Source organism: Plasmodium yoelii, assembly GCF_900002385.2.
Source record: "Plasmodium yoelii strain 17X genome assembly, chromosome: 8".
NCBI classification, from domain to species: domain Eukaryota; phylum Apicomplexa; class Aconoidasida; order Haemosporida; family Plasmodiidae; genus Plasmodium; species Plasmodium yoelii.
In genome coordinates, this window is record NC_036180.2 from 1,442,159 (window position 1) to 1,465,773 (window position 23,615).

Here is a 23,615-nt window from a genome sequence, read left to right on the forward strand (position 1 = left end):
AATTATGTACATACATGTATTTAAGAGGATTACAAAAAAAAAATTATGAACGTTCATATTTAAAAATTACAATAATTTAAAAAAAAAATTTTCTCTTTGTTTTTTTTTTTATAAAGTGGTGCTATATCGTATGGAAATAAAAGTATAAAGACTTTTCTTTCTCAATAATTATCCATATATTAATAAATGAAATACAAATAAAAAACAATTTGTGAGTGTAACCCATACATTCACATATAAAAAAAAAAATAGCTAGCTAATATGTACATATATTTTTATGAGTTAAAAAAAATTATGTATCTATAGACTTAATTTTTAATAGAGGAGTGTGTATAATGATATTATTTAGTGAAAGAAATGCATTTTCAACATATAATAATTGTATATTATTTTCTTTTTTATAATTTATTAATGTTCCTTTAATATTCCACTTATTGTCTTTCCCTTCATTTAGTTCGTTTAGCGTTTCGATTATTGCCTGGTAAAAAAAAAAAAAAAAATATATATAAATATATGTTCATGTAAATAAAATTATAAAATGGCCATTTGGCGATCTTACAAAAGAAACAACATTTGATATGTAGTATAATGGTGGGCATGTATAGTATTAAATATGTTTGCTAATTATTTTAATAAGATCGAGTTGGAGAAAATTATCATGTTTTTTATTTTTTTATTCATTACCAGTTGAAATGAATAAAGCATTCTATTATATAAATTAAGATTTATAATATTTTTTTGGAGATAAAAATTTAAAATATATATTAAAGACTCTGCTATAGTGAAATTCATATGAACATCATTTATAATGGGAATTTTTTTATGATAGCATTTTCCATTAAATTTATTTCTATTTATACAAATATATTGGTTTGTATCTCCATTTTTGTCATCACTATTGTTAGTATTATGAGTTATTGGGATATGGTCACTTTTGCTTATTTCTTTTTTTGAAACAATAGAATTGGCTAAATGCTCATTTTTTTTTTTCCTTTTATTATTTAAACGTTTACATTCATCCGAATGTTTTATTAATGGTGATGGAAGTGTTCCTTCATGTATATTTTCATAAGTTTGTAAAAAAAATATTTTTTCATCCATGAGACGGAATACTAAAATTATTTATATGCGAGTTTGGAGAGTTAAAAAAAAACAAAAAAAATTTAATAAATGGAAAAAGAAACAATATCATGTGTGTACCTATAAAAAAACAATGACGCTAGTATTATATACATATGGCTTTCATACTAAGGCGTAATGGAAAATTTCTGACAATCAGTTTGTCATGGATTTATTTTAATAATGCCTTGTGTAAATCCATTTAATTACTATTATAATGATTATATTTTTATTATATTTTTATCATTTTTATCATTTTTATCATTTTTATTATTTTTATAATTTTTATAATTTTTATCATTTTTATAATTTTTATCATTTTTATAATTTTTATCATTTTTATTATTTTCATTATTTTCATTATTTTCATTATTTTTTTATTTTCTCCACGGTGCTCTAAGCCCTTAATATAAATTTCGCAAAAAAAAAAATAAGAAAAATTTCCATGTGCACACATCAAATAATTCGGGAATATGTCCCTAAAGGTGGACAACATTGGAAAAGCAGTATCATTAATTTTGTAAAATTTATAGTTTTATTTATTTAGTTCCTTATTTTATTTTTTCGCTCTCTCCATATAGCCATGGTGATTTTTATTTTGAGCTAGCCAAAATGAAGTATTAACTTGAAAAAAAAATTTTAATAAAAGACAAAAAATATTAAAATTTGACAAGTTTGGCAAGTTTGACAAGTTTGATAAGTTTGACAAATTTGATAAGTTTGGTAGGCTTGACAAATTTGATAAGTTTGGTAGGCTTGACAAGTTTGAGGGAAAAAATAAGCACATGGGCTTATATGCGGATAGTTAAAGAGGATATATATATATGCAGCTCGAGAAAGCGAAGTTAAAAAAACACGAAATGGTGTACAAAATAAATACAAAATAAATATAAAAGAGATAAAAATATACAAACTATGGGGGTTTTAGGTGTGCAAATTGGACAATGTGGGAATCAACTAGGGATGGAATTTTACGATGCTATATATAAACATATTATAAGTTGTAAAAATGTAAATTTAAAAAATAAATTAATTAATATGTATTTTGATGAAGAATATAAATATGATAATAATATATTTCCCATATTAGAATATGAAGATTTTACCAATAGTAAAAATATTAAAGGACATATAATAAATCATGATTTTTCAAATGCAAAATATTTAAATAATTATGTTGCAAGATGTATATTAATAGATATGGAACCAAAAGTAATTGAGAGATGTCTAAACGGGAATAAGTTTGATAATAATTTTCCAGATTATAGTAATTATGTTTTAAAAAATAAAAATAAAAAATATGAAAAAATAAGAAATTATGAATTTGGAAAATATGACAATGAAATTGAGAAAAGTCATAAATATGTGTGTGGATTAAATGAATATTATGAACCAACAAATAATTTTACAAAAATATTTAAAAAAAAATGTGATATAAATTTGGATGATAATTATAAAAAATTTGATAATTTTATAAATAAAGAAGTAGAAAATAATAGTTCCAATTTTGATGATAATAACATAGTTAATGTTTCATCTTATTCAAAAATGTACAGCGTCAATCAGTGGAAATATAACAAAAATAATGTAATTTATGGCCTGAACGGGTCAGGTAATAATTGGTCATATGGGTTTAATGTACATGCAAAAAATATATGTGAAGATTTTATAAATTTAATAAATAAAGAATTAGAAAAAAATAACAATGATGAATGTATAGATAACATAATGTTATTTCATAGTTTAGCAGGTGGAAGTGGTAGTGGAATAAGTTCATATATATCTTATATTTTAAAAGATGAATATCCAAAAATAAATTTATTTAATATATGTATTTTACCTTACACTTTTGGTGAAATAAGTGTACAAAGTTTGAATACGATTTTATGTTTATCATCTATTTATGAAGTTTCAGATTGTGTTATGATTTTTGAAAATGATAAATTTGAATTAATGTGTAAAAAAATAAATAATGGTAGTATCTCTGGAGATGTAACAGGTCATTCATTACATTCGTTTGGAAATATAGATACAAACAATATTAATAAATATATATGCCAGTTTCTTGTACATACAATAGGATTACCAGTTGATTATAGTTATTTAAAAAATAGTAATAATTATAAATATTCAAATTTTATGAATTCGATAATATCAGATTTATGCTGTCATTCCAATTATAAATTAATATCAGTTCGACATTTACCACAAGTTTATAAAGATAATTTAAAATTCGAACAAAACACTTTTAATATGTTAATAAAAAGAATGCATAAAATGGTTATAAATGGAAATATATTAGATTATAGTATAGGTACAAATAAAGATAGTGCTGAAATTAGTGGTTATTTAAATAATTATATGGATTGTTATTTTTCTAAAATATCAGAAAAAAATCTAAAAAATAATAATATTTTCCAAAAAATTAATAATATTCCAATACATCTAAATGAAAATATAAGTAAAGGATATGTGGATAATAAATTTAATTCGATTTTTTTATCGAGTGATAATAATAATACAAATAAATATCAGCAAATGAAACCAAGACATCCTTATAAAACAATTAATAAAAATAATAATTTGAAAAATTTACATGATAATATAAATTCAACACATTTTGATCACAATAATGTTATTTTTAATTCTAAAATGATAATGCGTGGTGAAATTAACGAGAATATAAATTTTAACTTATTTAAAAATAATGTGTTATATAGTAATATATCTTTGAATCCTATAGAAATTTATATTGATCAAAATAAATATTTTGGCAATAATAGTTTGTCTATGTTATCTAATTGCTTAACTCCTATACCGGGTTTAAAAAAAGTTTTGCAAAATGCAAAAATGTTATATTCTACAAACGCTTATATATATCAGTATAATAATTATGGGGTGACACATGACAATATCCGCAATTCCCTCATGGGGGTTGACCAAATTATTAATGCATATGAGCGTTTATCTTGCGAGTAGAGTGTCGCTAATTTATTCGCTTTTATTTTATTCGCTTTTATCCGCTTTGCTTTGCTTTTATCCGCTTTGCTTTGCTTTTATTTTGCACTTAATGGCACTTGATCGAGCTATGCATCCTGGTTTTGCTTGAAAAAGTTAATAAACTGCTGAAACTGTGATAAATCCTGTTGTTTTGATTCAAAATTATCTTTCTCTTTTTGAATTTGGCTTTTTTCTAGATTGGTATTTCGGTTAAAATTAGCAGAAGTGTTCTTCGGCTTATTGGCTAGTTTGTGTACAGAATTTTGGTCATAATTTAAGACGTTACTATTAGTGCGGTGGCTATTTTCTTTCCCTCGTAACATATTGCTATTATTATTGCTATTCTTGCTATTATTGCTATTATTGCTATTCTTGCTATTATTGCTATTATTGCTATTCTTGCTACTATTATTGCTATTATTATTGTTAGGCCCATTTTTTTGATTGCTATATTTATTAAAATTAACGTTAGTATTATTTTTGTTATGATTTATATATTCAAAATTAGTGTCACTATTTTTTATGGTATTATTTGTAAAATGTGCATTTTTTAAATTACGATTTTTTATGTCTTGTTCATATAATAATTGATTGTCAATATTTGTTTTAAAATTATTATCATCATAAATATTATCATAAGTTTCTATTTTATAATTTTTCTGTTTTTCTAATCTTTTATCTATATGTTTTTGTATCCATTCTTTAAAAGTCTGTTCATTAAAATTATAATTGAACCACATGCTTTTATCTTGATGATGACCCCATGGTTTTTCTTTAGTATAGTCATATTTCATAAAAACTTTATTTTCTTTTGTTGCTTTTTGTACTTGAGCTTCCATATCAACTTCTTGTTCGATGTTCTGCACACACATAAAAAATAAAATATTTTCATTATGAATTGTTATTATATTTTGTTAATAATTTTATAATTATTTCGTCTATAAATTTGTTTTTTTCATACCTCAGTTTCATTTTGGGGATAATCAGTGCCATCTAGGCTTGCTATATCTTACGTTGAGAAAAAAAGAAAAAAAAAAAAAAAAAAAAAAAAAAAAACGTTAAAATTTATGATGATATAAAAATCGAAATAGCAATTAATTAATGTTCTTTATTTTTTTTACTTTCATTTCCTTCCTTTTTGATTTCTTCCCTATAAAAATCATCGAAGTTGGCCTCGGTAGAATTTCCATACACGATAACCTTTCATTGTGAAAAGATAAAAATAGATAAATATATATTGCATGTGCAGGTATAAAAGGAAGATAAACACAAAACTAGTAACCAATGGTGTTTGAAAAAACAAACCTGTATTTTATCATCATCATCACTATCTTCCATGTCTTTTATTTTTATTAATTAACAAATATGGGAATTATGTGCCTTTCTTTGCATATATTCTAGCATACATTTCTAGCATATATTCTAGCATGTATTTTTAGCATATATTTTTAGCATATGTTAATTACATGCATTGTTCATATATATGTATTATATTTATACCTTCACAATGAAACAAAAAAAAATGGATAAAAAGCTAGTAGTGGAATATTTTCGCTTTTTATTTTGACATGTTTACATATTTGTATAATAAATAAATATGGTATATACGGGGATATGTTTACAAAATTATTTTCTATTATTTAGTCCCATGAATATTTATCGAACCATTGTTAAAATTTATACATAATTTTTCATTTTTTTACTATATTAATATATTTGATAAAAAAAAATATTGCATGTACCGTTAATGCAGAAAGGCAAAAAATATAGCTATTTTAATTTTATTTTTATGGACTGTTCATAAAAAATTGTTGGAAAAAAAAAAACATAATTGTACCAAATTAAAAGGTATTTGGGGTGAAATATATTGTATTCCCATTAAATTAGTTTTAAAGTTTTGAGTAAAAATATATATTTCATTTTAATATTATTGACAAATGGGATATCAAAAAGGAAACAAATTTACAAAAAAAATATGCATATGATAGAGCAAGCGTTTATGACATGTACAGGTATGGAAAAAAAAAAAAAACACTATAGTAAGTTGAGTCAATATATAGTAAGTTGAGTCAATATATAGTAAGTCGAGTCAATATATAGTAAGTCGAGTCAATATATAGTAAGTTGAGTCAATATATAGTAAGTTGAGTCAATATATAGTAAGTTGAGTCAATATATAGTAAGTTGAGTCAATATATAGTAAGTCGAGTCAATATATAGTAAGTCGAGTCAATATATAGTAAGTCGAGTCAATATATAGTAAGTCGAGTCAATATATAGTAAGTCGAGTCAATATATAGTAAGTCATGCCACGCTTAACAAGCCAACGTGGAATGCATCATTGTGGTGGCGATGAAATTTACCCAAACTAAATTTAGGAAAGTAGAAACATGTAAGACGCTAAATGGATGAATAAATGGAAAGTATATTCTCTAAATTAACAATCTGTTGACGTCCTGTTTTTAAATTTTTTAAAATAAAATTATTTTCTTCATTCTCTTGACAAAATAAAAAATAATCTGATTTTAAAGAGTTAGCTTTTTTTAAAGCCTTTGAAAGAGTCAAATCATTTTGTAATAATGTATAAATTTTAATATTATTTATTCTAAGAGTGTGTAAAATGTCATAATATTCTTTATATTTATTATTTTTTAATTTTATATTTGGAAAAAATGATACAATATTAATATTCTCATTAATTAGATTACAAGTATTTTCTTTATTAAACAATATTTCAGATATAACTACATCTCCCATACCAAACCCTACTGCTGGGATGGTTATTTTATTTAATATAAAATCATAACGTCCACCACCACATATTGCTCTATTAATTTTATTTTTATAAAAAATTTCAAAAATTGTATTTTGATAATAATCTAACCCTCTTACTGTTGACAAATCTATTTTAAAATATGTGTGCAAATTAATTTTTTTAAAATAGCTTAATATATTTTTTAAAGAATTATCATTGGAAATATATTTATTCAAATTAGAAAATATTTCTAAGTCTTCAAATGTATTAACATTATATATGATATTATTAAAATGTGTTATATCATTATATTTTATAAATGGAATATTTTTTTGTAATAACAATTTAAAATTATATTTTGAAATTTTATTATATTTATCAAGTATATGCAATATTTTTTTTACAATAATTTTGTCTATTTGTTTTTGAGAATAATAATATAATAATGAATTTTTAAAAACTTTTAATATTATATATTTTATAATTTGTTTATTATTAATTTTAATTATAATATCTTTATCATATAATTTGACTTGTTTAAAAAATGTTAATAAAATAGTAAATAATTCAATTTCAGCATTTATATTATTTATTCCAATTATATCCATATTCCATTGATAATGTTCTCTTTTACGATAATTAGAAATTTGTTCATATCTGAAACATTGACCAATTGTACACATTTTAAATATTTTTTTAAAATTCTGTAGCTTATATTGTTTTTGATTATCATTTTTATGTCTACATTTTTTTTGATAACTATATAATTTTTTTAAATTATTTTGTCTATAAATATGGGAATTATTACAATTATAATTGTTCTTACATGTAGATATATTTTGTTCTTGCTTTTTTTTTAATCTTTCATTTTTGAAAAATAAATAATTAATTAATTGTGGTGTTATTTCTGGACGTAATATTAAATGCCTTTTATTTTTAATAAAATCATAATATTCATTTATATTATTTTTTTGAAAAATTTCATAATTTTCTAATATTGGTAAATCATAAAAAGTGTATGAGAAACTTCTTGCTATGTCTTTCCATATATTAAATAAATATTCTCTTTTTTTATATTGTGTTTGATTAAATGTTCTTATCCCTTTTATGCTATTAACTAAATTTTTTTTTTTATTTTCTCGTAATTTATATTTTCTATTATTGCCTGCATTATTCAGGAAAAAAACTTGGGGGGTATTTTGGCTGGAAATATTTCTGCATAAAAAATGGGTTCTTAAAAAAATCGCAAACAAAAGGAAATATTTTAAACTGGACTTTGCGAATGACCACATGGGTACGTTTCGCGGGTTTGTTTCGAGGGTTTATTTCGAGGGTTTGTTTCGCGGGTTTATTTCGCGGGTTTATTTCGAGGGTTTATTTCCCCTTTTTTTAACGAAATTGCTTAAAACATTTTACAAAATCAAATTGCTTGTTCAAACGTTTAATACTGTGACATGGGAGTGTTTGGAAAATGGAAAGGAAAAAAAAATATAGCCAAAAAATCAAATAATAATTAATAAATAAAAACATTTCATAGTCACATGACCGCATAACTCAAGGGAAACTTTGATTAACTTTGATTAATTTTGATTAACTTTGATTAATTTATGTGCCAACCCATCCTCTTCATTTTATATTGCACATCAGATTATTATAGTAACATAAAATTGAATTTATTTGTGCTTGAACTGGATATCTATAAAAATGTATGCATGTATTAAATGTTTAAAGATATAGTTTGTGCTTCGTTTTATTGATAATGGTATTTTTTTAATTATGATTTTTTTATTAACTAATTATTTTTTAATTTTATTTTTTTGTATATCTTAAGAGAATTTAATTTATATATTTTAATTCAAAAATATAATTTTTTTAAGTTTTGTGAATCAAAAAATAAGGTAGTGAAAGTGTTTGTAGCGAAAGTGTTTGTTGTGGAAGCATTATACATGTATATATATTTAAAATTTTTTTTTCCTTTTTTATTTTTCTGTTTAAAGGATATAAGATGATTATGTATTGACGCTATTTCAATGAAAGTATAGAATAATTGAGATGAAAAATGAGCAGAAATATATCAGGCGGCAAAACTAGCCAAATACACATTGCAATTTTAAGGAAAAAAGTAATAGTATAAAAACTTAAGGGAAAAAAAATATTACTTGTACATGCATTTTTGATGAAATACCTGAACAGTCAGAAAAAAAAAAGGAAAATAGTAGTGTTAAGTTATTAACGTTTGTTAAATATATAATTTATTTATATACACATAGATGGATTTGATTTGTGGAGTTATAAGAAGACAAAGTAAAAAGGGAATATTGTAACTTTTATAAAGTTTTTTGGATTTTTTTTAATGTGAATGTAGAAGATATAATCATGGTTGTTTTCTATCTTGATAATTTGGAAATTTTTTTTCCATACGATTATATATATCCTGAACAATATGCATATATGAAATATTTGAAAAAAACCTTAGATAGTGAAGGGCATTGTGTTTTGGAAATGCCTACAGGGACTGGAAAAACTGTGGCAATTTTTTCTCTTATAACTTCATATCAGTATTATAAAAATGATAATAGTAAATTTATTTTTTGCACACGTACTGTTGCAGAAATGGAAAAATCGCTAATTGAATTAAAAAAGGTTATTAATTATAGAATAAATATAATAAAAAAGCGTAATGAATTGTCAGAAAAGATTTCAAAGAGTAATATAAAAGAGGATAGCGATACGATAAAAAATGAAAATAGCGATACGATAAAAAATGAAAATAGCGATACGATAAGGAATGAAAATAGCGATACGATAAAAAATGAAAATAGCGATATGATAAGGAATGAAAGTAGCGATATGATAAGGAATGAAAGTAGCGATATGATAAGGAACGAAAATAATGATGAAGATGATAACATATCAAGTAGGTTTGGTAAAAATAGTGAAATATTAGCAATGGGTATTAGCGCAAGACGTTGTATGTGTGTAAATGATAAAGTTTTATTAAAACATGAAAGAGAAAAGATTGATGAAGAATGCCGTAAATTAACAGCTACGTTTGTTAGAGAAAAAAAATATATAAGTAAAAAATTAAATAATTTTTCTAATAGTAATATTGATAGAATATCTGATTTTATAATAAAAAATAAACATCATATAGATATGGAAGATTATTTTAATATTTATAATTCCAAAAATAGTATTAATGAATATAATGATTTGGGTTTATGTGGTTATTTTGAAAATTATAAAAAAAATTTTGTATATGAATTGATTGAACCTGGTGTATATACTATTGAAGAACTAAAGGAAATATGCAAAAATTATAAAAATAGTGAAAATATAAATACACCCATATGCCCATATTTTTGTGCAAAAAAAATTATAGAAATAGCAAAAGTGGTTGTATTAAATTATCAATATATTATTGATCCTAAGGTTTCCAAATCTATATTTTTAGGGAAAGATATAAATAATAGAGTCAATTATAAAAAAAATGATATAATTGTGTTTGATGAGGCTCACAATATTGACAGTGTGTGTTTAGAAGCATTAAGTGTTAATATTGATCGTTCGATATTGAACAAAGCAACAATGAATATTACTACTTTATTTAAAAAAATTGAAAAATCAAGGATTGTAAATGAAAACAAATTGAAGGAAGAGTGTTACAATATATTAAATAAAATAAAATCGGGAAAGGAAGCATCTAATTTTAAGTTAAATCAAAATGGAGAAGAAGTAGATGGCAATAACCAAATTAGTGAAAATGATAACGGAACAAATCTTGAAAATTTAGAATCTCAAAATAGAAGAAGTAAACAAGATGAAGTTTATTTTGATGAAGAAATGAATTTAGTGTTTAAGGGGCTCTTGGAAGAGGCGTCGAGTGACAGGGCGGAAAAAAATGGCGGGAAAAATCACGAAAAAAATGACGAAAAAAATGGCGGGAAAAATGACGAAAAAAATGACGAAAAAAATGACGGTGAAAAAATTAGCGATAAAGTAATTATAGACGATTTGAAAGAAATATTAAATATGAACAATAGTGATGATAATGAAAAAAACGATTTAAAGAGTAAAGAAAATTTTAATTTAGAGGAAATAAATTATAGTCCACTTTTAATGGAAGATATAATAAAAAATATAGTAATGCCAGGAAATATAAGAAAATCAGAACATTTTTTAAATTTGATGAGAATAGTAGTAGTTTATTTAAAAAAATATATAAATATATATGAAGTAACATCCGAAGGACCATTATCATTTTTATATAAATGTGAAAAAGATACAAAATTAGATACATCTTTTTTTAAATATAGTTTTGATAGATTAAAAAATTTATTGAATACATTACAAGTAGTAGATACTGATGATTATGCTGCATTAAATATTGTATGTAATTTTTGTACATTAATTGGTAATTATTTTAAAGGGTTTATAATAATATGTGAACCATATCCAGAAGCAACCGGTATATATGACCCAGTCATACAATTTGCATGTTTAGATTCATCAATTGCAATGAAATCGGTATTAAATAGATACAAATCAATTATATTAACAAGCGGTACTATTACCCCTCTTGAATTGTATCCTAAATTATTAAATTTTAGCACAGTTTTAACAGCATCATTTCCTATGTCTTTTGATAGGAATTGTGTATGCCCTCTTATTGTAACAAAAAGTTCTGATTTGATTCCATTATCATCACAATATTCACTTCGTAATGATTTAAATGTGATTAAAAATTATGGTTTTTTATTAGTTGAGATGTGTAAAAATATACCAGATGGAATCATTTCATATTTTCCATCATATATATATATGGAACATGTTATGTCAACATGGTATGAATTAGGAATCATATCAAATATATTAGAATATAAATTAATATTTATAGAAACAAAAGATATAGTATCAACAACAATTGCATTACATAATTTTAAAAAAGCATGTGATTTAGGAAAAGGTGCAGTTTTTTTATCTATTTGTAGAGGAAAAATAGCAGAAGGAATTGATTTTGATAAACATTATGGAAAATGTGTGATTCTATTTGGGATACCATATCAATATACATTATCTAGAATCTTAAAAGCAAGACTTGATTTTTTAAAAGAAACTTATAATATACAAGAAAATGAATTTTTAACTTTTGATGCAATGAGGCAAGCTTCTCAATGTGTGGGAAGAATTATACGAAATAAAAAAGATTATGGTATTATGATTTTTTCAGATATTAGATATACAAGAAATGATAAAAAAGGGAAATTACCACCATGGATTATTAAATGTATGGATGTATCGAATACTAATTTAACTATTGGGGCAGGTGTGAATATCTCGAAAAAATTTCTTCTTAATATGTCTCAAGAATATAAAGAAACTGATCAAACAAAAATATCACAAATTATTTTACAAAACCCCATAAAATGTTGGGAAATCGTTAAATCCATTCTCAACATGGATGATTTTATTTAACGTAAAAAAAAATATTTTTATTTGGCGATTTTATTAATGATCTTTATGACGATATTTTTTTTTTTTTTTTTTTTTTTTTTACATGAATTTTTTGAAACCTTAAACGCGGCGGCGACTCGCCGCTGTCATTTTCACTGTCACTCATACAGTCATCAGTTATTGCCATTTTCACTGCCATTCGCTACATGGTTAGATGGGTGAGGCTGACTAGCTAATAGCGTCTGTTCATTGTGTTCGAATAAATGGGGAAAAATGTGTGTGTAGCCACAAAAAAGTTGGATGCAAAGAAATTATGATGAAGATAAGTAACGCTTTTGGAGAATGTAATGTAAATGGATGTCTAATTTTTGATTAGTAAGAGGAATAAAATAATCAAAAATATGTAAATAATTTTTATTTTTAACAAATTCTGAGCCAGGGCCTACAAACATTTTAGGTATAAATATATTTTTGATATATTTATAATATAATGGTATATCAGTACAAATTAATAAATCATATTTTTTTGTTGAATTGGTTAAAAAATTCAAATCACATAACTGTTTATGGTCTATCTTGTTTTCAAAATAATTTTCTAATTTTATCTCGTTGTATTTATTTCCTAATATTACAATATTTCCATTATTTTTTTTGAGAAAATGTAAATATTTATATGCTCTTTTTATATATAGCATACTTACATATGGATCAATGACATAGTTTGTATTAATTTTGTTTAAAATTAGATTGTACTGCATATTGTTTAAATATCTTGACTATTTAAAAAACTATAAGTTATCATTTTTTTTTTTCAAAATTGATGTGTTGCCCATCTTATTATGTTATCTCTTCTTCTCCGTTTGCTATACTACCTGCAATATTTTTTAGCATAAAAATAAAAAAAGAAAAAGAAAAAGAAAAAAAAGAAAAAGAAAAAAAACAAGATACCTATTCAAGGGTTTAATTCAAAAAAAAAAAAAAAAAAAAAAAAAACTGTATGAAAAGTGGCTACATAATGTATAACTGCTCATGCTCGAACTTTATTTTTTGTCAGTGTATAAGGATGTACAAATGAAAAATAAAGAATAAAAAAAATAGTAAATATAATAATAGTAAATATAATAATAGTAAATATATAATAGTAAATATTATAATAGTAAAATTTAAATGAATGCGTTGAAGCCATATGTGTGCTTTGCCTTGCCGAGAATGGCTGACAAATTTAATGTTCACAGTCGCTGATAAAAAAATATGTGCGTGCATACGATAAAAAAAGAAAAAAATCACGAAAAAATTACGAAAAAATCACGAAAAAATCACGAAAAAATCACGAAAAAAATAATGGAAAAAATAGCAAACAAAATAGCAAACAAAATCATAAATAAAATCGAAGGAAACTAACGAAGGCAACTAACGAGCGCATAATATACACATACGTATTTCTCCAATTTTTTAATCACCTTTTAAAAAAAGGGTTTATAATTTAATAGTACAAACTGAGAGAGAGTTACAAATTTAGTTTTCAAAAATTATTTGATTAAATCCTTTGACAAATCGTTTTTTTTTTTCACACTTTTTATAATTCATATATATAACTTTACAACAGCAATATAAGAATATACTGAGAAGGATAAATATATGTACATGTGTGCATATGTATAACCATTTTAAGGAAACAATTTGCAAGAAAGAGAAAAAGAAAATATTATATTTGAACTATTGTAATAATTAAGGACATAATATTGACACACATATATTTCATATGATCGATATATATGTGAATGGTCAAATATTGGATAGTATATAAAGTCATATTAAATAAATAAATAAAAAGGATGAATAAATTTAACTGTGTGAAACTATTTTTTAAAAATATCGTTCAGAAAAATGAAAGAAATATAACAGATCGAAAAAAAATAGCGAATGTAGGTAGAGGGACTATGTTATTAATGTCACCAATTTTATTTGAAGTTAAACATAAAGAAGAAGAAAATTCTCCAAAAACTGAACATATTTTTTTAGCTGGAAAAGCAATAGATTTTCTTACACAAAAATTGTTTGAAAATGAATTTGGTACATCCATATTATATCTAACTTTTTTTGTTGCATATTTAAGTTTATTAGCTCATGATAACAAGATTAATTTATTAGTTCAAAAATTAAAGTTTAAATATTCAAATAATATGTTTAATGTTGGACATCCTAACTATAAAAATTATTTAAGAAAAAAAGATATACTAGGAAAAGATTAGCTAGCCATTCCTGAAATAATATATATGTATTATATATTAAAAAAAAAATTTATACATATATTTTGTATAAATTTTATATTTTTCTGAACAAGTCAGGCAATTTTAGTACCCTTTCATGCCTTTTATTTTAAGAATAAATTTATATTTTTCACTGTAGGATGGATAATATTAAATGTGTGTGTATAGTGTATGACTGTACATATGTATTTATATTTATTGATTTGTTTATTTCATTTTTTTTAAACTTTACAATAGCATTACTTAATTTTTAGTTTTTCTATTTAAAAGTTATTTTTTTATTAAAAACAATGGATAAAGAGTCGTATATGTTGTAGATAAAATATTTTTTACGATTCGACAAAATTGGTATTAAGTATATATGGGTCATAATAATTCATTGCATAACCATAAGGCGATGGTGTATGCATTTTTATAAATATTTATACATGCTTATAAACATTTATACATGCTTATAAATATTTATGTTTATGTAGTCAGGTTGTTTTGTTACCTATATAGGCTACGTTTTATTTATTAAACGCGAAAATATGAATACAATGACGCAAAAGGGAATTTTTTTAAGTTTATAAATTGTTCCTAAAATTTGTATTTATTTGGCTAGCTAGATGGTGATTTATTTTGATACTATTATTTTTTTTTGGAAAAAATATCGATAAATTATTCCTTATACATATATATGTATATACGTATGTGCGTGATGAATAAATTGTATAGTACACTCATGTGCGCATTACAAACTAAGGCAATAAATTTTACTTATATTTTTGGGAAAAAAATATTATTGTATTTTAGTTAAAAAAAATAAATATATAAATATATAAATAAATAAATAAAGAAAGAAACGAATGAATAAAAAGTAACGAAACAAATGAGTAAAAAGTAACGAAACAAATGTAATGAGTTGCGAAGAAATAACAGTTCCTAATCAGAGCAAAAAAATATTTAACAAAAATGAACAATGAATATAATTTTAGCTAGCTGTGTATTTTTTTAACGAAATGTTGCGAAATATTATTAACCAGTCAGAAATTTTAAGGAAAAAAATATTGCAGAGTAAAAATTTATGCACATTGTCAGAAATTTTATTATCAAAGCATCCTTATAAACCCAAAACAAGGGAAATAATACATCCACATATAACACCTCCAGAATATCTAGGTCCTTCAGATTGCTTTAATGCAAAAACAAGTGGGTTACAACAATTTATACCAAATAATTATTATCGTACAAAATGGATTGAATCGTTAAGGTCAGGAGAATATTTAGGAGATGACTATCCATGGAATTTATTACCAATGTGGAAATATTGGAAAAAAAGAAAATATAATGTAAAATATGATGAAATACCATGGTTTATTTCAAAAGTTAAAGGAGTTTCTTATTACCATCGATTAAATGTATGGATGGTTCAGTGGGTTGAAGATGGAGTTCATAGAATTCGAAGATTTCGATGTGCTTTTGGTGTTTTACAAGCAAAATTAGCAGCTGAACAGTTCAGAAGAAATTTGGAACAGTCAGGTAGAGTTGATAATAGGAAATCAGAAAGACAATTAAGAATGGATTATATACAAAAGAAAGATGAACGATTACTAAGAAAGAAAAAATATTCAAAAATATCAAAGGGTCAATTTTAGTTTGTATATTATTCAAGCTTTTTTCATTATTAAGAAAAGAATAAATATATTTTTTTTTTTTTTTTTTTGCCCATATAATTAATATTTCTGTTTATTTATGGGGATACATATAAATCGGAAAAGGTACATTCCATATATTATATAAGCATTTCGGTGTTATTTGAATTTTTTTTTTTTGCAATTGCATAAAAATAAAATAAATTTATGAAAAAAAATTATAATTAAAAAAAAAAAAAAATAATATGTTATTAAATAATCCAAAGGGATGATGTCCAATAACATCATATACCTACTTTATGTATAACGTAGGTTAAAATAAAAATCAGTATATATATATATATATATATATATATATATATATGTATATATTTTTTTTTTTAATCCGTTTCAAAGAACATTCTTTTTATTTCCGGTGTGCAATGTTCTATGGCTAGCTTAAGACGTAAATCTAGGGTATTATCACAGTTAATTTTTCTATTTGGTGTTGTTAATATAATACCACCCAAACATGATGTTCCTTCGTTATTTTCTGATGGAGGTGGGGGTAAATAATTACCTGATTTATCAAGTTCTATTTTAACATTTTTAGTTACATTAAATTGTTTTTTAATTTTTTCAGTATATTTATATGCTGCTTCATTTAAGCATCCCTCAACAATTGATTTATCAATTTCTCGACACATAACAATAACATGTGGTTCTTGTATATAATATAAAGATTGAATAATTAGATCTATAATTAAATTTTTATATTTATCTTTATCTTTATATAATTCTGCTAATTTATCACTACTTATTTTATAAATTTCTTTAAAAACTTGATCTTTTGCACACATTTTTTTAAGTCTAGCTTTATTAATAGCAGATGAATGATTTATAGATCTTTTTATTTCCATTTGTTTTGCTTTTTTTTGAAATTCTAATCTTATTTTCTCTTTCATCTTTTGAACAATTCTTAACTTTTCTATGTTAAAATCTTCTAATGCTTTTGCTTCAATTTCATGTGCTTTATCTTTTGCTTCATTTAAAATGAAGTTTACCATTTGCTGGATTTGCTTTTGTGCTTCCACATCGTCCTGTCAAATAGGCAGAGAAAGGAAGGAGAAAAAAAAAAAAAAAGTGTGAAACATGCAAGTGTTTACATATGAGACATATATTTTATAAGCATGAATAATAAAAAGGTAACAAAAAAGAAAAGACTTTTAATATTTGTGTAAGTATATAAATAATGAAAACTTGGATATGTAGATTTTGTTTAAATATTAAATTTGTTTTATTTTTTAAAACTTACGAGAGCCATTTTCTTCAAAAGTTTAATTCATGACAATTTAGTGAAAAATATGTTTTTTTTTTATTATTTTTTTAATTATTTTTTTGTTATTTTTTTGTTATTTTTTTTGTATTTTTTTATATTTTCAAAATTAAGTATTATCAGGGGAAGGGTGGGAAAATGGAAAAGATAAAAAAAATAGCAAGTTAAAAAAAATCAGGAAAAAAAAAAACAAACTATAAGAATAAAAAAAAATATATTATAAATACTAATTATATGTATAAATGGGAAATAAGATAAATTTGTTCATTTTATATGGTTTAATTAATTTATGTAGGTATTTAAAAGTTATTATTTTTTGTTCTTTAAAAATTAAGATATATATAATTCATGATAAGTATTATTGAGCGTGCTAAATGGAAATATCCCCAAAAAATAAATTTAAAAAAAAAAAAAAAAAAAAATATTATTATCGAAAAAAGGTTAAATCATTTTAACAATACATCGTTTTTATTATAAAGAGAAACTTTTATTTGTTAGCATTTGATATTGTACCTTTATTTTTTTTTTTATCATAGTTTTACTGGTAAGCTATATTTTATATTACATTTAAAATATGTAAAGAAAAGGTGTAAAATATATTTTTTCCTAATTTGAAGTATTTCCTATTTCCCACATATATATATATATATATATATATATATATATATATATATATATATTTATTTATTTATTACAATTGTGTATAACACAAACAGAAAATGATGTTTTTTAAATCTTAATAAAAGAGAGGATGGAAAAAATGTTAGGGAAAAAGTCTACTAGGTTTGAACTTGTAATTATTTTATTTTTAAAAAAAAACATTTTTAATATTGTCCTTTCTTTTTTTATGTAATGATTTTAAACAATCAGTGTTTTTGGAAATGTATATATTTAGCTTCATATGTTAACAATTTTTATGGCTTTTTTTATGGCTTTTTTTATGGCTTTTTTTATGGTTTTTTTTATGGCCTTTTTTATGGCCTTTTTTATGACTTTTTTTAAAAAAGTTGCGAAATAAAATATAACAACATTTTAAGAACATAGAGGAATACATATTATTGTATATCGGGAATTTTGTAGATTTTTGTTAAGTTTAAAATTATGGTATATATATAAAAAAAAGATAGGATGCTTTTTTTTTTTTTAAAGAAAAATTTTTAAGGTACTTAGGGTTGTTATATTTTTAAATATTTCCTGTGCCATTTATTAATAAATATATATAAGAAATCAGAGAAAAGGACATAAATAATATTTAAATGTGTGTATAGATTTTGTAATATAAAAAATGAAAAAAAAAATAAAAATATAAAACTAAAAAATTAAAAACTAAAAAATTAAAAGCTAAAAAATTAAAAGCTAAAAAATTAAAAACTAAAAAATTAAAAAGTATAACAATTGTAGTAAGTGTGCACACAATTTTTTAATTTAATTTTGAGGATTGTTTTTTTTTTTTTTTTTTTTTTTTTAATATGGTTTGTTGTTGTTTTGCTCGTTTTGATTTTGTTTTCTCTCATTTCTTTCTTTTCTTATTTTGCTTCAAATTATTTAAAAAAATTATTTTAAAAAAAATAAATAATACAACACTTACAATAGTTGAGATTGGGAAACAAAATTGTTTTTAATATAAAAAATGTCAAAAAAGTTTAAACAATATCGATTATAATGGTCTATGTGTATGCAAATTGGCTCAATTCAACCATTTTACCATTGTTATTACATGAACAAGCAAGAAAATAATCAAGCAAACACATGAACAAGCAAGGGAACAATCAAGCAAACAATCAAATAAACACATGAACAAGCAAGGAAATAATCCAATAAACAATAAAATAAACAATAAAATAAAGAAACAAATGACTAAATGACCAAATGACCAAATGGTTGGTTAGTAAAATGCGCACTCCAACATGAACAACTTATGTACAACAATCGTTGTAATAAAATTGTTGGATTTCTTACCTTTTCTAGATGATTTTTTTAAATTGCTATACTTGGTAATATCAAAATAAATAATGTTAATATATGAGTAGCTAAATTATTTGAAAAATATGGATTTTTATATTTGTATGATATGAATAGTAGTGTGTTTTTCTGTTCTTTTTTATTATTAATTAAGAATGGATAAGTGTAACTCGATTTTTATAAAGCATTTTATGTGTATTGAATGTGCAGAAATGTTTACAATGTGTGCATATGTATGTATATTTTTTTATTTTATTTTATTTTTATTTTATTTTATTTTTTATTTTTATTTTTTTATTTTTTTTTTCAACGGAATACAGAATAAACGGTGGAGGGATGCCGTACTTGATGTTGTCAAAAACACAAACCTTTTAAGGAAAAAAACAATAATTTGTTTAAAAAATAAGAAATATATTTTGTTAATTTTAAAATATATGAACAGCAATAATAATAATATAAGTAATGAAATAACAGATTGTTCCTCAGTAGTGTATCCAAATAGATATATATTATCTCCTTTTCCAAATGTATTGTAAGGATATATACATTAAATAAAAATAATTTATGATATATATTAAAATAATTATAATTAATTTGGTTTGTTCATTTTTTTTTTTCGGTTTTTATTTATTTTTATAGAAAATTAATAATTGAGTCATGGAATTTAAGCCCCCTTTTCATTAATTGCATACAACTCGCATTTCCAAAACTTATTTATTTCAAAATAGTTATTAGTTCGCCTATTTGTATAGCTTTGTTAAAAAATTATTGTTTTAATTCCAAAAGTTTGAGATATATAACAATATGTTTTGCAAATACCGAACTAAATAATGAATATCGTGAAAAATTAACAAAATCTCTAAATAATTTTTTATTTCATTGGAATATAAATGTTAAGTTAATTACAGAATAATTTTTTTTTTTTTTTTTTTTTTTTTTTGGGGATATTTTTTAGACAAATAATAATTGTATAAAAATATTGAGTATGGATGTAGAACACCCTTAAAAAAACATGTCGGAATTTATATCATCTTTGATGTATATTTGAAAAAGGAATGTAGTTATTTTTGTAAATTGGGAAAGGAGATAATCTTTATTTGATAAGAATATATATTTGGACAAAAATGATTTACATAATTGTGATTAAATTATATTATATGTGCATATAATGTGCAATATACACTTTAAATGGGTTATTTGTTTTGCTTATTTTGTATTTTTTTTGTATTTTTTTTTGTATTTTTTTTTGTATTTTTTTTGTATTTTTTTTGTATTTTTTTGTATTTTTTTCACGTATTATAGTGATATGATTTGCTGCCAAATTTGACAAATTCAGTTAACTTTTTTCTTTATCGCTTTGTGATTAAAATAAAGTAAATACATTTGTTTATTTATTTTATGTAAAAGGGGAAAAACGAAAAAAAGAAAAAAAAGAAAAAAGAAAAAAAAAAAAAAAAAAAAAAAAATTTATAGTATACTTATGTTAATATGTAAGGATTATTATAAATATGCAAAAGTTAGGTATTATATAATTCGTTTTTTTTATAATTTTGATTTTTTTCAAAAAAGTTGATTATGTCATATATATGTTTTAAAGGAAAAAAAAATGTTTAAAAATAAAAGTGGAACAAGGATATATTATCAGTAGTTATTTTATTTTATTTTATTATTTTTTTTATTTTTATTTTTTTTTTTTTTCAAATAATTACTTATAAGAATACAATTGTAATGGATAATAAAACTAAACTGATTATGGGAAAGTTCGAAAATGAAGATGAAGAAAAAAGATTGGTTGAAATGTGCAATGAGAATTTAGAGGTTTGTTAAGAATAAAAGTGTATGCATAATTAAGTATTGACTTGGATTTATTTACAACATGTTTTATTTTGTTTGTGATTTTTTAGGAGAGTGAATTGAGGAAGAGAAAAGGAAATGATAAAACGGAAAGTGGTTCAGATAGAAAAGGAAATGATAAAGCAGAAAGCGGTTCAGATAGAAAAGGGAATGATAAAGCAGAAAGCGGTTCAGATAGAAAAGGAAATGATAAAGTGTATAAAAGGGATGAAAATAATAATATAGTAAGATCCCATTTTTTTGTAATGTTAAATAATGTAGGAGGGTTTATATGTCCTTTATTTCGAAATGTATATAATATGATAGCATCATGTTTTAATTTGGTAAGTAGTTATATATTAAGTTCATGTAATAAAAACAGTTTTATAGTATATTTTGAAGAAAAATATGGAAAAAATCATGTAGAATTTTTTAATGGAACTCTTAAAGATGCAATAAATAAATCTCAAAAAGAAGACAAATTGTTACTTTTATATTTACATATAGATAATGACGAAAGTGAATATTTTTGTAAAAACATTTATACAAACATTGAGATTATATCATTTTTTGAAAATAATTGTATATTATATGCTCAAGATATTAGCAAACATCCATTTATTGAATTACATGATAAAATAAATATATATATGTTTCCACAAATTAGTATATTATTAACATATGCATCAAATATTAAAGAATTGTCAGTAATATATGGGCAACCAAGTGTTAACGATATTATACAATCTATTATTGAATGTATTGAAAAGGCAGATGCTGAAAAAAAGAAAGCGGAAAAAATAAAAGCAGAAAAAATAAAAGCAGAAAAAAATATATTAGCAGGACGAAATGTAAGTGAAACGGTTTATAGGGATAGACTATTAAGAGAGGAACAAGATAGGGAATATCAAGAAGCTTTAAAAAAAGATAAAGCAATTTTAGAAGAAAAAAAAAAAAAAGAAAATGAAAAATTATTAAAAATTGAAAAAAAAAAAAATTATATAAAAGATATAAAAAATAAACGAAATGAAAAAAGTAAAAAATTTCCACTAAATATTGAATCTAATGATAAAATTACAAAAATATTATTAAGATTACCAAATGGAATAAAAGTTCAAAATCATTTTAGTAACAATCATACATTAAGAGATATATATGATTGGGCAGAATGTTGTGATATATTAGAATCTGATCAAACAAAAAAACAAAATATTCATATTCCATATAAATTTGAGTTAATATGTGGGCATACAAAATATGTTTTAAAAAATTCGACAGATCCAATTAAAGATTTTGATTTATACCCAAATGCAGTTCTTAATATGAAATCATTAGATCAATCTGATAATGAAGAGTGAATTTTACAAAAATGTGGAGTAATCGTATTAATTTAGTAACCCTCGAATGAGATGTCTAACTATTTTGTTTTGAAATTCGAGTATATATCTTAAAATAAAAATCGTGACGAGATTATTGTGAAATTGTATCTCACCTCATTTGTTATTTCGCCATTTTTACATTTTTCTACCTTTTTCACATTTTTCACATTTTTTATATTTTCCACCTTTTTCACATTTTCCACCTTTTACTTCGCCATTTTTAATTAATTTTGTTGCAATGCATAAACATTTTTGAATTAAATTTATTAAAAATAAAATAATAAATTGTTCACTTAATAAGAGGGTAGATTCTGTGTGGAGATGTAAACTGGATGGAATTGCTTTTGCTTGCTTTTTTAAGCGAAATAAGATGGGCTAATATATAGTGTCGAGTTTAGAGTGTAAAGATGTAGGACATAATATGTGTGTATTTTATTTGTGGTATATTTTATTTGTGGCATATTTTGTTTGTGGTATATTTTGTTTGTGGTATATTTTGTTTGTGGTATATTTTGTTTGTGGCATATTTTTGAATTTATAGGATAATTTTATACTTTATATAATCGAAGATAATAGATGTGATATTGTGTAGAAAGCTAGTTTGGTTAATTAGTTCTGCATAATATTTTTATGTCTTTTTTTTTTTTTTTTTTTTTTTTTTAATAAAACATTTTGAGAAGTATGCACACCTATGCACATGGTATTTTGCGATTCTCATGAGACCACGTATATAAATTTGTTTGCATTTATTATAAAAATTAATATTTTTTTAATTTTATTTATAAAATATAGATAAATTTTTGAATTTGAGTAACATTTTTATTTTAAATAATTGAATATATAAAAATTTAATATATAGTAGGAATACAAATAGGAAGTAGAATCATCTATAGA

General features: G+C 22.8%; 11 protein-coding genes across 11 annotated transcripts; 6 read left to right on the plus strand and 5 right to left on the minus strand.

The window, feature by feature from the left end:
• Nucleotides 1-292: 292 nt before the first annotated feature.
• On the minus strand, nt 293-1,101 carry PY17X_0837900 (conserved Plasmodium protein, unknown function; the record flags this gene model as incomplete). Its single annotated transcript, XM_724544.1, has 2 exons — nt 293-478; nt 685-1,101. The coding sequence occupies 2 exons, from the start codon at nt 1,099-1,101 to the stop codon at nt 293-295; spliced, it is 603 nt and encodes a 200-aa protein (XP_729637.1).
• Nucleotides 1,102-2,034: 933 nt separating this feature from the next.
• PY17X_0838000 (delta-tubulin) lies at nt 2,035-4,098 on the plus strand (the record flags this gene model as incomplete). Its single annotated transcript, XM_724543.2, has 1 exon — nt 2,035-4,098. The coding sequence occupies one exon, from the start codon at nt 2,035-2,037 to the stop codon at nt 4,096-4,098; it is 2,064 nt and encodes a 687-aa protein (XP_729636.2).
• A 107-nt stretch (nt 4,099-4,205) lies between these two features.
• PY17X_0838100 (conserved Plasmodium protein, unknown function) lies at nt 4,206-5,457 on the minus strand (the record flags this gene model as incomplete). The annotated part of the gene is made up of 4 exons (XM_022955832.1): nt 4,206-4,979; nt 5,081-5,127; nt 5,241-5,319; nt 5,425-5,457. 4 exons carry the CDS (start codon nt 5,455-5,457, stop codon nt 4,206-4,208), a joined length of 933 nt encoding a protein of 310 aa, XP_022812056.1.
• Nucleotides 5,458-6,519: 1,062 nt separating this feature from the next.
• On the minus strand, nt 6,520-8,166 carry PY17X_0838200 (histidine--tRNA ligase, putative; the record flags this gene model as incomplete). Its single annotated transcript, XM_022955833.1, has 1 exon — nt 6,520-8,166. One exon carries the CDS (start codon nt 8,164-8,166, stop codon nt 6,520-6,522), a length of 1,647 nt encoding a protein of 548 aa, XP_022812057.1.
• Nucleotides 8,167-9,250: 1,084 nt separating this feature from the next.
• On the plus strand, nt 9,251-12,349 carry PY17X_0838300 (RAD3-like DNA helicase; the record flags this gene model as incomplete). The annotated part of the gene is made up of 1 exon (XM_721436.1): nt 9,251-12,349. The coding sequence occupies one exon, from the start codon at nt 9,251-9,253 to the stop codon at nt 12,347-12,349; it is 3,099 nt and encodes a 1,032-aa protein (XP_726529.1).
• Nucleotides 12,350-12,639: 290 nt separating this feature from the next.
• On the minus strand, nt 12,640-13,086 carry PY17X_0838400 (conserved protein, unknown function; the record flags this gene model as incomplete). The annotated part of the gene is made up of 1 exon (XM_022955834.1): nt 12,640-13,086. The coding sequence occupies one exon, from the start codon at nt 13,084-13,086 to the stop codon at nt 12,640-12,642; it is 447 nt and encodes a 148-aa protein (XP_022812058.1).
• A 1,077-nt stretch (nt 13,087-14,163) lies between these two features.
• On the plus strand, nt 14,164-14,580 carry PY17X_0838500 (ATP synthase-associated protein, putative; the record flags this gene model as incomplete). The annotated part of the gene is made up of 1 exon (XM_721593.1): nt 14,164-14,580. One exon carries the CDS (start codon nt 14,164-14,166, stop codon nt 14,578-14,580), a length of 417 nt encoding a protein of 138 aa, XP_726686.1.
• A 1,019-nt stretch (nt 14,581-15,599) lies between these two features.
• On the plus strand, nt 15,600-16,235 carry PY17X_0838600 (AP2 domain transcription factor, putative; the record flags this gene model as incomplete). Its single annotated transcript, XM_721594.1, has 1 exon — nt 15,600-16,235. One exon carries the CDS (start codon nt 15,600-15,602, stop codon nt 16,233-16,235), a length of 636 nt encoding a protein of 211 aa, XP_726687.1.
• Nucleotides 16,236-16,612: 377 nt separating this feature from the next.
• PY17X_0838700 (V-type proton ATPase subunit E, putative) lies at nt 16,613-17,535 on the minus strand (the record flags this gene model as incomplete). Its single annotated transcript, XM_022955835.1, has 2 exons — nt 16,613-17,311; nt 17,527-17,535. The coding sequence occupies 2 exons, from the start codon at nt 17,533-17,535 to the stop codon at nt 16,613-16,615; spliced, it is 708 nt and encodes a 235-aa protein (XP_022812059.1).
• A 1,919-nt stretch (nt 17,536-19,454) lies between these two features.
• PY17X_0838800 (conserved Plasmodium protein, unknown function) lies at nt 19,455-20,422 on the plus strand (the record flags this gene model as incomplete). Its single annotated transcript, XM_022955836.1, has 3 exons — nt 19,455-19,541; nt 19,830-20,041; nt 20,149-20,422. The coding sequence occupies 3 exons, from the start codon at nt 19,455-19,457 to the stop codon at nt 20,420-20,422; spliced, it is 573 nt and encodes a 190-aa protein (XP_022812060.1).
• Nucleotides 20,423-21,237: 815 nt separating this feature from the next.
• On the plus strand, nt 21,238-22,700 carry PY17X_0838900 (uncharacterized protein; the record flags this gene model as incomplete). Its single annotated transcript, XM_720577.2, has 2 exons — nt 21,238-21,327; nt 21,414-22,700. 2 exons carry the CDS (start codon nt 21,238-21,240, stop codon nt 22,698-22,700), a joined length of 1,377 nt encoding a protein of 458 aa, XP_725670.2.
• Nucleotides 22,701-23,615: the final 915 nt, after the last annotated feature.